Source organism: Rutidosis leptorrhynchoides, chromosome 10 (genome assembly GCF_046630445.1).
Source record: "Rutidosis leptorrhynchoides isolate AG116_Rl617_1_P2 chromosome 10, CSIRO_AGI_Rlap_v1, whole genome shotgun sequence".
Classification (NCBI taxonomy): domain Eukaryota; kingdom Viridiplantae; phylum Streptophyta; class Magnoliopsida; order Asterales; family Asteraceae; genus Rutidosis; species Rutidosis leptorrhynchoides.
In genome coordinates this window covers 60,798,754-60,811,013 of record NC_092342.1, presented here as the reverse complement: position 1 = coordinate 60,811,013, position 12,260 = coordinate 60,798,754, and the positions used below count along the sequence as shown (strand labels likewise).

General features: G+C 35.0%; 1 protein-coding gene across 1 annotated transcript; it reads right to left on the bottom strand.

Annotated features, from left to right (window-relative positions):
* Positions 1 to 690: 690 nt before the first annotated feature.
* LOC139872727 (bet1-like protein At4g14600) lies at positions 691 to 4,395 on the bottom strand. The gene is made up of 5 exons (XM_071860647.1): positions 4,242 to 4,395; positions 3,101 to 3,199; positions 2,717 to 2,840; positions 1,590 to 1,646; positions 691 to 1,007 (listed from the first exon to the last, which is right to left on the bottom strand). The coding sequence occupies exons 2-5, from the start codon at positions 3,157 to 3,159 to the stop codon at positions 846 to 848; spliced, it is 402 nt and encodes a 133-aa protein (XP_071716748.1). The 5' UTR covers positions 3,160 to 3,199; positions 4,242 to 4,395; the 3' UTR covers positions 691 to 845.
* Between the last annotated feature and the right edge of the window lie 7,865 nt (positions 4,396 to 12,260).

Sequence of the window (12,260 nt, the reverse complement as noted above, 5' to 3'; positions counted from 1 at the left end):
TTGAGATGTTCCAAAAAGAAAAAACGGGACTACTTAATTGAGACATTGGGAGTAACATAACGGTTGAAGTTTTGATATACTCATAAGTGTTCTATGTTTAAACCTCACTAGCAACATATCTTGAAGTGACAAGAGAAAAGTGATTGGACGCGTAGATCTAGGTATATCTGAGACCTTTTACGTGGTAGTCTGAATAGAGAAAACGATAACCATTTACCCATTTATCTATTTCAATATACGTATTCATATACTCCCTCCGTCCCCTATTAATTGTTCCCAGACATAAAACACACAGTTTAGAAAAATGTCATAAAAAGTACTTTACTTTTCGTTACTTTTCAGTTTTACCGTAACCTTTTCTTTCTCCTTTAATCATAGCCACATACATTAAAAGAATAATAAAACCTAAACTTTTTATTCTTTTATATTTATAAAAGTGCACAATTAATTTGAGACATCTCAAAATAGAATAATGAACAATAAATTACAAGACAGAGAGTATATAATTTTTTAAGTAAAAGAATCTACCTTCAACAAATTTTAAATTTCATATTCATATACTACATATGTTTTCATGAATCAAGCACAATATTAGCGACCCTCGAGATAAGCAAGCATGAGCTTGGTTCTGCTCGAACATGAGATACAAGCCGTGCACGGTGCATATTACATGCTTAAAGCATAGACTAATAAAGTAATAAACAATACATTTCATTCAAATTGTATTATTTCACAAAAGTTGTAATCTTTACATACCAAAATAAAAGCACTTCTTAATAGTATTTGCTAGCATCATTCTTATCTCTTCAGATATAACATTCGTTTATGGAGTACAACTTACCTCATCATCTTCTTGAAAACTTGGACCAGACGTACACGAGAAAGAGACAAAACAGAGCAAAAAGAACAACATGCAAAACATGGCTTGAACCAGACTGGATGATACTCTTGTTTAATTTCCTCATGTTGTTCTTCACTCCTGCTTGAGCTTTGATAAGTGTCATTTGCTACAGATTTTGGGACATAAACATTAAACAGATACTAATCAACATCTTTCAAACACAAGCTTTAGTACATAACAACTAATTTACAATATATTCCCAGTTTACCCTTAGGTTAACCGTACAGTGTAAACCTTTCAATCCAAAATTCACCCACCATACAAATGAACCCATTTGCATCTAGAACACTTTGGGTAAATTTAGAGGTTCAACCCATTTACATTTTAGCATAGTATTATATTTCATAGCCCGATTGACATTCTGAATATAATATTCAACCCAATTTATCCTATCCTTGGGTGAATCCTTGATAGTAGGTAGCTAATAAATCACACAATTGACAATTGTTATACTCAATTTGCAAACTATTTGCAACCATCTGCTTAGATCATGTCAACTGGTATCAGGATATACATGCTATTTTGGTCTATCGATATGTTCTAAAAAATTTTGGATGTAGAAAACAGAAGCAATAAAGAATATCAGTCAACTGTTCAAAATTTTCGTGAGAAGGCATTATAGTTTGGAAAACTAAATACACACTGTATAAAGAATTTCAAACTAAAAAGAATTAAGTTGATGATATACCAGCTGATTAATAAACTCATTTTGAAATTTGGCTTCTGATTCGATTTCTGAGGCTACCTGTAATGCAACAATAAAATCTATGGTTAGACTTATTTCTCAACAGACATATTTGCACAACAGAAACCTAAATTTACATATTACATATGCAGCAATATCCTTTCAACATTTTAGAAAAAGGTAATAACAATAAGCAACGAAATGTTCAAAGACATGGGCCCACAGCAACTTTACCATACTTCCAAGATATACCAAATTGTTAGGGGAAGGAGAAACGCATATAGTTCCCTTAAATAAAGCCTTATCTTTAATATCTCAGCATACATATTATCTTCTTTTAGTGTTTCTAATACATATCATGGTAACTTTATTTCCTAAACTCTCACATCAGGATGTCATTAGTGAACATTTTGTAATTAACTTCTTGATGATATGGTTATCTATGATTTTATTGTAAATTATTTAATTTTGATATTTGCTCAACAATTATTTTGCTACAATGGTTTGTAATTTCAATAGAACTTATGATATGATGATACATATATTTGAATAAAATACCAATTTTGCTCATTCAGATGATTAAAAACAAATCTATCCATATCTATTAACACAACATATATTAACACAAATTTTATGATTTCAAATGTACATTAGACAAACGACGGGAATATAATGTTATCATCTCGAATAAATATTGAATAACCATATCTAATCTTCTAACATCCGAGGATTAAGACTAATCAACAATTATTTATGCTACTATTAACATAGTCATCTTCATAATACCTTTCGTCCTTCTGTTGAGACCACTAATTTATATTTAAATGTGCAAACACCCAAACGAAAAGAAATAAACCCGATTGGGTTAGCTATTAAAACTCTAGGGTAATAAACAATATCCAAATTTATGATCTGCACATCACCAACGAAGCAAAGTCTAAAGGTACTAAACTTACAATACTGAATTTCCTAATAATTTCCTAAATTACCAAAAAGTAACAAATTCTTTTGAACTAATTCATAACATTGTCTCACTGTCGCAACCGTATGATCTTACTTCATTTTTGATAATCAAAATAATTTGTGGCTTGTATAATGCAATAAACTAATAATGTAGTTAAGTTACTTACATTCTTTAACTGTCTAACTTGTTTCCGGAGGCCACTGATCTCATCATCCAGATCCGCATGCATTGGGTCAATGCGTAGTTGGATTTCATCAGAACCCGTACCTTGTCTGGTACTAAGCCCTTCCCTATAAACATATGAAGATGAGCATCATATTGACAGAAGTACTCACATATGAAGATGAGCATCAAATTGGTTAACAAATAATTTAACGACTTGTGATGAAATTAGAATTAAAAAGATCAGGTTTGAGCTCAATTTGTCATGCCGAAATTTCAAACTATATTATTCTTCATAACTTCACTTGTTTTTACTTTTAGAGGCAACTTTGTTTAGCTAATGAACCGTCAAGAAACAAACGTTGGAATAGATCAGTAAAATGACTACCTCGATCTATATGGAGCAGCACCATAGTAGCCACCACCTCTGTTAGAGCTTGATGCCATTGAACAACGGTATGTGAGAAATTTTACTAACAGAGGAAACCTGGACAAACAAGATGCACATAATCAGCGTACTGCAAGGAATTATTAAGTATGTTAATCCATGGAAGAGATTTCTTTAGCACTTGGTACTCTATTAAAATTTATAAACATAATGATTAACTAATAGAGTACCTTATATTCAAGAGAATTGTAGTAAAGTGATGCAAATAAATATGGTTCTGAGAATCTATTATGTGATTAAATATGATGTTAAAGTAAGACGCGATAGCACTTCACCAGAAAGCAACTAGATATCAGCCTGCACCAGATTTCCTCTCGATAGAAGGAAAAATTACGTATGTGTAAATATCATGATAATCAAGTGTCATTTTATATATTTTTCCCTACGTTTTTTGTGGTCTACTGTTTATCTCCAATCTCTCCAAGTCCAAAATAAAGTTGTTAAGAGTAAAAATCATCCACGTTAGTTTGTAGTATAGAACTAAGAGCAAGTGTAACCATCATTTTAGTTATGTGATCGTTTTATAGAGTTTGTCTTATGTTTTTACAGCGTACACTTTATCTTTATCCCTCAAATAAATTTGTTACGACCGAATATCGTTCAAATATAAATCATTCCTTCACGCAGTTCTAATTGCACAAATTATAAATTCTAACTATCTTCCAAATGATAAACAGAGTAATAATCACAAACTTAAAAGGCTAAATGAAGCCCTAAAGTACATGATACAACTAACCAACAACACACATATATAGAATCATCCTAATCTGCTACTATTATCATTTATCTTGCACTAACATAAGCTACAAGGTACAAATAATTACATAATTTCAGAAAACAAACCATCATCTAATGCTTTATGATATAACAATTATTGCTTCGCACAACAATTTTCATTCTCAAACCCTAATTTAACAAATACTTCAAACTATTTAAATTATGAGGTTAAAAACCATACGGAGTATAATTTAGGGTTCGATAAACACATACAGCTGAAGCATAATAAACAATTCATCTCGAAATTGTATCAACGGAAGGAATTATTACTTTCGTAAATTGAACACGGAGGATGAAAACTAACCGATTGAATCCGCGATCCGAATCAGCAGCAGAGATCTGATTCGATGATTTCGAGAGAGAAATTGAAGGTTTTTGATACGGTTAATGGAATCTCGGTGTTTGTTGAAACGATTGCTAATTTTAACGCGTAAAATAGTTAACGTCTGATTATGTAAAGTACAAAACGGCGCCGTTTGTCATGTGCATTCAGATAATATTGGGTAGGAGTTGGAAAATAGGCCCATATTCAATAGGAGGTTGCAAAAAGGCCCCTTGGATCTATATCATTAAGTTGTGTCTCTTAAGGATTGATTTTGAAGACCCTTAATAGTTAATACTATTAGATATATTAAAGCTATTAAAAGTATGTACGAATGAGTGAAGTTTTATGTATGAATGCCTGTGAGAAAAACACAGTTTTTTCAATAGAAGTAGACCTGCACCATGGATCATGGATCGGCCCTTCGCCTTTTTTTGCTTTTATCTTTTACCCGAACTGTCTCGAGGGATATAGGAAAGGATCTCGCGGTGCTTAATTTTTGCCGATCATATTGTGCTAATATCGGAATCTAAGTACGTATAGATTTTTCTTTCATACGTTTGATGTGCATTTGCTATGTCATATTGGCCGGGAGTTATTCATGAAGTGGTCTTTCTATAATCGAGTAGAGGGATGGATGACCTTTTAACCGTGGGAGGAGAAGTGTTTTTCTCTACTTGATGATGGAGAAATGATTTCGCTTTATATTCTAGGGTAGAAGAATATTGTTTATATCTCAACTCTCGCATACCTTACTTTTATAAGATTGAATATTGTTGTTGTTGTTAATCTATATCACTAAGTGGAAAGTTGCGATGTATATAATGTTCATGCCTATTTCACTGAAATGAAAAGTACCTTTTATAGATTGGATTAAAGGCTACATGCAAGATAGAATAGATTATACTTCCCCAGTCATTTTGGATTATGAATCTTGTGCAGTTGTGCAAGTGCACACATTGCACATGTCCAAATCTGGCCTATTTTGAAACATGATGTGAATTAATATAGGATCAAGGTGAATATCATTATTCTGCCAATATTGCAAGTAATCCATGTATGCTTTTGCAAGGCAAAACACGTCAATAGCTCAGAGAAACGACTTTAATAAGAATGAGCTTTATTGTTAAAAAAGAAGATTAGAATGAGCTTTACACAAACACATTGATCTATCATCTATGTTGTCAAATCTACAACTTTACATGATTTAAAGCCTAGGTCCATTATTCAGCTTCATAATTGAGATAATTCACCAAGAATATGAATGTTACCGAATTTGATCCATAAGTTGTTCCGGTTTTGTTAGATATTAAGACTCCTAAAAACGACTTGAACATTCAGTTCTATTGAACATTTGGTCACTGTTTGGCGAAGCCATGTAGTTCACATATCAAACGTTCTTTCTAGTGCCTAAGTTAAGCCTTCCAAGTACTTTTATTTGCACAAAATATTACAAATTTTGACCAAAACGCAGCTTAACAACTAAGAAAAAATCAATTAACATAAAAGGAAAACCACAGGCAGCAAGTATGAAAAACAACCTAGTATTATATCGTAACAATGTACAAGTCATACATGCGCAAAAGTTGGACATAGTAGTTAGAAGCAAAAGAAATGGCATACAATTATTGTGACGTCCCGTACAAAACCATCGTGTACGGATCATCAACAACAGGATCATCACAAGGTCAAACACTATATGCTGTTTGAAAAACGATTTGCATTCATTAAAAAGATAACGTTTTACAAAGATAACATGTCGTAAGACTTATTACAAACCATTGTTCCAGAATAACATAAGTTTACGAATGCAAAAAAAAAAGTTTCATAATTTGAGACATCTCTAGCAATGCAGCGGATAACTAGTACAGTAGGTCCATAACAGCAATTCAATAACAGCATGACAGCAAGTGAAACAACATGACAGCAAGTGAAACAGCATGACATCAAGTCTAACAGCGGAAGCAATAAACCTCTAGGCACCTGAGAAATACACGCTTAAAAAGTCAACACGAATGTTGGTGAGCTATAGTTTACGTTGTAATAGTAACGTAAGATAGGCCACGAGATTTCAGTGCTGCAACAGCGTATCAAAACAGTATGAAAAGTATATGCATAACCGTGGGCACCCGGTAACTAGACTTAACGTTTATAACCCCCTGAAAGTACACTTGGCGAGTGCGTATGTTCACGAAGTATTAAACACCTGTTAAATGCTAGCGCGACTAGTCCGAGTGGGGATGTCAAACCCTATGGATCCATATCTAAGATTCACGTTCACCGGTTCAAAAACCAATGACTAAACGTTACCGTGCTAAGGGGAATGTTTATGCCGTTGTATAACCCACACACAAATAAAGTTTAAGTACTCGTGTCTAGTATGTAAAACGTAAAAAGCGCATGTATTCTCAGTCCCAAAATAATTAAAGTAAAAAGGGATGCTATAACTCACAGTGATAAAAGCGGTAAAGTTGGTAATGAAAGTACGCAAGTAGTAAGTCGGTCCGAAAGGTCGTCAACCTAAATCAAATGTTACTAGGTCAGTAGGTTGTCTTTATAAATTCTAATAGTGCATAAAATAAGTTTAAGTGTCATCATCATCATCATTCATCATCATAAAAGCTAAGTAAGTTTGACGAGAATAGAGATCGAAACAATAGGCTGACTTCGGTCAGCTGCTACGACCTCTACGTAAATCGAAAAGATGCATGGTCAGTGGCTATGGCTCCGTATATGAGTCCCCTAACAGCTGACCAATTTTCAGAACCTAACTCGTCTTCGTTTGACCGTGGCGACGGTTTAAGTGCGAGTAGGTCAGAAATTTCAGCACAACGTTAATAGGGTGTAGTGACTATCGGAGGGCCATAAATCCTAAACCGTAACTCGGATTAAGACGAGGCCTAAACGGAAAATCATCTACTCGAACCGAACTAACTGAAAATCAACTTTCCAGTAGCCCAGGTGGTCTGATCAGATACGAAAATCAGTGGACAAGTGCTCCGGTGGGGTTCTTGGTGCTTGATGCTCATCACGGTTCTCATCCTTGATGCTTGTAGCTTCAAGTGTACAACTCGTTGATGGTTTAACATCACTTTTGACCAAGATTCACCATCAATACACAATATGTTAAGACCAAGTAAGAACACAACTCATTCATGAGTCTTAGATGGATGATGAACCAAGGTTACATCATATCCTTAGTCTTAACACAATTTCAATTCACAATAACAACTAAAGTTACAAACTTTACATTAATTCAACAAGTAATAGCACAATCTAAGTCAAATGAGGTGATGGAACCCTAAGCTAGAGAGCTTGGATCCATTTCACACAAGTTACAAGGTTGCAAAGCTAGAAAGCTTGAACCTTTAAGTGTTCTTGAAGATCTTGAAGCATAAAGCTTGGATCTTTAAGATATATGAAGATAACAAACACAAGTTTGAATCTTTTTCACAAAACAACATGATCAAAGCAAAAAGAACTTAGATCTAACAAAAAGATATGAAGATCCAAGCTAGAAAGCTTGCATCTTGTTTGTTCTTGAAGATCTTGAAGCATAAAGCTTGGATCTTGAAGATGCATGAAGATTACAAACAAAAGTTTGAATCTTTATCATAAAATAAAAAGATTAAAGTATAAAAGAAGTAGATCTACAAAAGATATGAAGATTCAAGCTAAAAAGCTTGAATCTTCCATGTTCTTGAAAGATTCATGCTTGAATCAACAAGATATAAGTAAGATCAAAGCTAGAAGGAACTTGATCTTCCACATAATGATGATGATGTACACGAATTTAAGAAGAAAAGAGGAAGGAAAAGAAAAACTTACAAGCTAGGAAAGAAAGAAAGAATAAGTGTGTGAAAAGCCAAAATGATCAAGTGTTGGAATGAGGGACTAAAGGCTAGTATTTATAGGCAAATGAAGATCACATGGATTGATGAGGTGGCCAAGACCATGGTGGTGGTGGTGGACGGCATTAGAGGGGGGAGGGGGAGACAAAAACTTGTTTTTTGGCTAATGGTGTCTAAAGTGTGTCCTTTTGCTAGAATCTTATGTAACATTTAGATAAACCTTATCCATTATGCTAGTATGACTCATTAATTAATTTATTTATTATTTATTTATTATTTATTTATTATTATGGACCACTAGTAATAATACTTGGGCTAATTAATTGGGTCACTAGCTAGTGTAGGGTGGGCTTGAGCCCAACAAGGTAGAAAGTCCAATAAGACTAACTATTGGGCTTTAGCAATTAAATAAACAAAATTAAGCATCCAACGGCCCAGGTAATTATTATTATAAAATAATAATTAATATTTCGCAGTCCAAAAGTTCCGGTTCCGACAAAAGTCAAACGTGCGCGCAGTCCGCGGTTTATTCGTAACGGCAAGTAACACTAACGGTTATAAAGCATCCAATGGACAAGTTAAGCATTCCACATACACCAAGGCATGTTTTTAAGTATATATGAATATAAAACACGTGTGCCAGGGTTCCGGAGTAATAAAGTAACGCAGTACGCACAAAAAACGCAGTTTCGCTAAAATACAAGGCACAAAAGCAAGTCGAAAAAATCGGGTCGTTACATTACCCACCTATTATTGGAAATTTCATCCCGAAATTTAAGCTGAGGCAGGTGTTGGAGTCGGGAAAAGGTGAGGATACTTCTGCATCATTTGATCCTCTCGTTCCCAGGTGAACTCAGGTCCACGCTTGGCATTCCATCGAACTCGGACAATTGGAATCTTATTGCGTTTGAAGGTTTTGACCTCACGGTCCATAATTTCGACAGGTTCTTCCACGAAGTGGAGTTGGTCATCAATGGTAAGTTCTTCCAATGGTATGATAAGTTCCGGTGGAGCAAGACATTTCTTCAAATTTGATTCCATACATCTCTTATATTAGTTAGTTGGGGTACATTGCAGTTCATGCTGAACAAATGGTAAAGTGTAGGATGCATATATAGTAATAAAGAGCAAAAAGAGTGAATGTGTCATCCAAGTTAGAAAATCAGTTTTCCAATTACTCATTTTCTAGTGTATACACTTCGTTGTGGTTTCCATATAAACGTTTACGCTTATACTAGTTGTATTGCCCATGTAATGAAGGTTGTATGAGTTGCAGTACCTAATTTGTGACAATGTGTTGTTTCTAGTAAATAAGAAATATTGATGATAAACTCACTATGTTATTAACATACTAAAACAAAATATTTAAAGAACAGAAGTTAATGGACTTTTCTGTCAAAAGGAGCTTCGAGGGAGATCGGGTTGAATGATTTTCATATGGGACTCAAGAATATTTAACGTTAATCGAACTATTATTGATGATTTCTATTAGGGCTGCTAAAATAACAAAATTGACATTGTTGGTGTATAGGACTGCACGGGGACGAAGGCAAACGCAAGATGTGGGAGGGCCTAGACAACTTATTATCATTCTAGGGGTTATCTTAGGTCGTTTGCGGCTACTTAATGAAGTAAGAAATCAACAGGTTTAAAAAGCATAGAGCCAAGCAATTTAATAGTGTCACTGAAAGAAATCGACTTGTAGAAGTTCCTATAAGTGAGAAGATTCACTCGTATAAGTGATAAAAAATGTCTTATTGAACCACTCGAGATGAAGACTCAAGGACGGATCCATAGGCACGCCCTATCCTGCGGCAATTGGATCTTCGGCTTCTTGTGCAAACTAATGTATGCAAATCGGGCACATATAAGTAAAGAGCTGCAATTGGATCTTCTTGTGCAATTTGATCTTTAGCTTCTCGTGGAGCAAATAGTTGTATTCCTTCAATACGTTCCTATCACCAAAAGATACCCATACAACAATATAAATCTATTAGATTATTAACAAATGAATGATTACAAACAAAATACATGACCATTGAAATCCATCATCTAACCTACTATTAATAGTCTTGAAATCATGCACAATCAAGGATTTCACCTTATGGATGAAATACAAATGGTAATTAGGTTTGCCTAATCTCATTTTCTAAAGTACTCAAGCTTCGACAGCGAAACAAGAGGATCAATATCCACAAATTCACCAATCTTATTGTTGGTAAACAACAACAATTGTAGATCCTATAAAAGAAGTTTGAGCAGTTTCTCTGTTTCTTTCCTCATCAACTAAGCTCAAAGATTCTGATGATGGACTTTGTCTTTAATTAACGATGAAGGGCTTCGTCTTTAATTAACGATGAAGGACTTCGTTTTTAATTAATGATGATATACTTCGTCTTTAATTAACGAAATCCAACATCGGAATCTTAGAACCTCGGTGATGAGGAAACAAAATAGAGAAACTACTCTAACTTCTTTATAGGATCTACAATCGTTGGTGCTTATCGGTGGTGAATTTGTGGATATTGATCTTGTTGCTTTGCTGTCGAAGTTTGAGTACCCAATCTTGCTGGAAAATGAGATTACTGGCAAACCTAATTACCGGCAAACCTAATTACCGTCTATATCCCATCCATAAGGTGAAATCCTTGATTATGATTGATTTCGGGACAATTAAAAGGTTAGATGGTGGAATTCAATGGTCATGTGTTTTGTTGCTAATCATTCATTCGTTAATAATCTGATTGTTTTTATATTGTTTCATGTTATATGGGTATTTATTAGTGATAGGAACGCATTAATGTAACACAATTATTTACCGCAAGAAGCTGAAGATCCAATTGCACAAGGAGTTGAAGATCCAATTGCACAAAAAGCTTAAGATCCAATTCGTTAATAATCTGATTTGCATATATCAGTTTGCACAAGAAGTTGAAGTTCAAATTGCCACAGGATAGGGTCATGCATGTGTGTCCGTCCTGGAGTCTCCATATGTGTTGGTCTTGGTCCTCAAGTCTATATAGGGAGTGTTTTAATAAGATTTTTTTTTTTTTTTTTTTTTTTATCTTTTTGTTTTGCCCACTTTTTTCATCTTTCATTATTATATAGTTTTTCTCACATCACTATCCATATAAATTAAGAGAAAATGAGACCATGATAGTAATGGAAGATGAAATGAGGGAACAAGTTTGATAACGGTAGAAGTATTTGTAAGGATTTAGGACTCAAAAAAGAACGTGTGATTATGGTATCGTCAATCACAAACAACTCACGAACAACAAATGAATAATCTAAAAGCATAAAGCGATAAATAAACGACACAGGATTTAACGTTGGTATATCTCAACTCCAAAACACGGAGAAGGGTTTAGTCCACGGGCGCAAACCAGAGATTTTTCACTATTAATTTCGTGAACATATGTTAGGGTTACAATAGGGTGTTTATATAGTCAAATCTAAACAAGGAAACAAATTAAAGAGCAAGAAAACGTGTTTTTCCTCGTCAGGCTCCTGGATAGGCTTAAGCCGCGTCGTGGCTTAAAGCATGATCTCGAAATAGAAAATTCCAAGTGTTAAGCCACGTCGTGGCTGGAGGAGCTGCGTCTTGGCTTAAAGCTGCAACCGAAATCTTCTTTGTTTTTTGTCATCCTTCACACATCCAACAATCTCCCATTTGGATGGCCACCAGGACTTCCTGTGAGGGGAGCCACCCGGGTTCGAATCTTGGCGAAGCCATTTCGTTCAAAAAGAGAGCTACCTGAGGATGCTTCATCTGGGATCCGGGTAAGCCTGGGGGCTCGGGTACCCGAGGGTTTACCGGTCCGTAGGGCTCCAATGTGGGTGTTGCGGGGCGGGTTCCCTCGTTAACCAAAAAAACAATCTCCCACTTGAAGGATGGTCTAAACACAACCTTTGCCAACCCATCACTATGTTTAAACAAACCCACAATAACTCTAGACTAGCCGATTACCAACTCCTTTTAACACCGCCGGATGAGACTCCCGAGTCACGCCGCACTTCACTCGTTAGCCTACGAGCAAGTGAAGTCTTTCGACACCAAAAACACCGCTGAGTGATATTCCAATCTCATAGTTACTAGCTTGGGCCATCTCGATTTCTATCGCTACCATCTTCTAAAATGAAGATCATC

Excerpts from the sequence above, each read along its gene's own strand:
- LOC139872727 (XM_071860647.1), bottom strand. The coding sequence starts at position 3,159 with ATGGCATCAAGCTCTAACAGAGGTGGTGGCTACTATGGTGCTGCTCCA. Across the intron at positions 1,647-2,716 it reads AAGTTAGACAGTTAAAGAAT|GTAGCCTCAGAAATCGAATC; the intron begins GTAAGTAACTTA and ends GTTGCATTACAG. Across the intron at positions 1,008-1,589 it reads ATGAGTTTATTAATCAGCTG|CAAATGACACTTATCAAAGC; the intron begins GTATATCATCAA and ends CAAAATCTGTAG.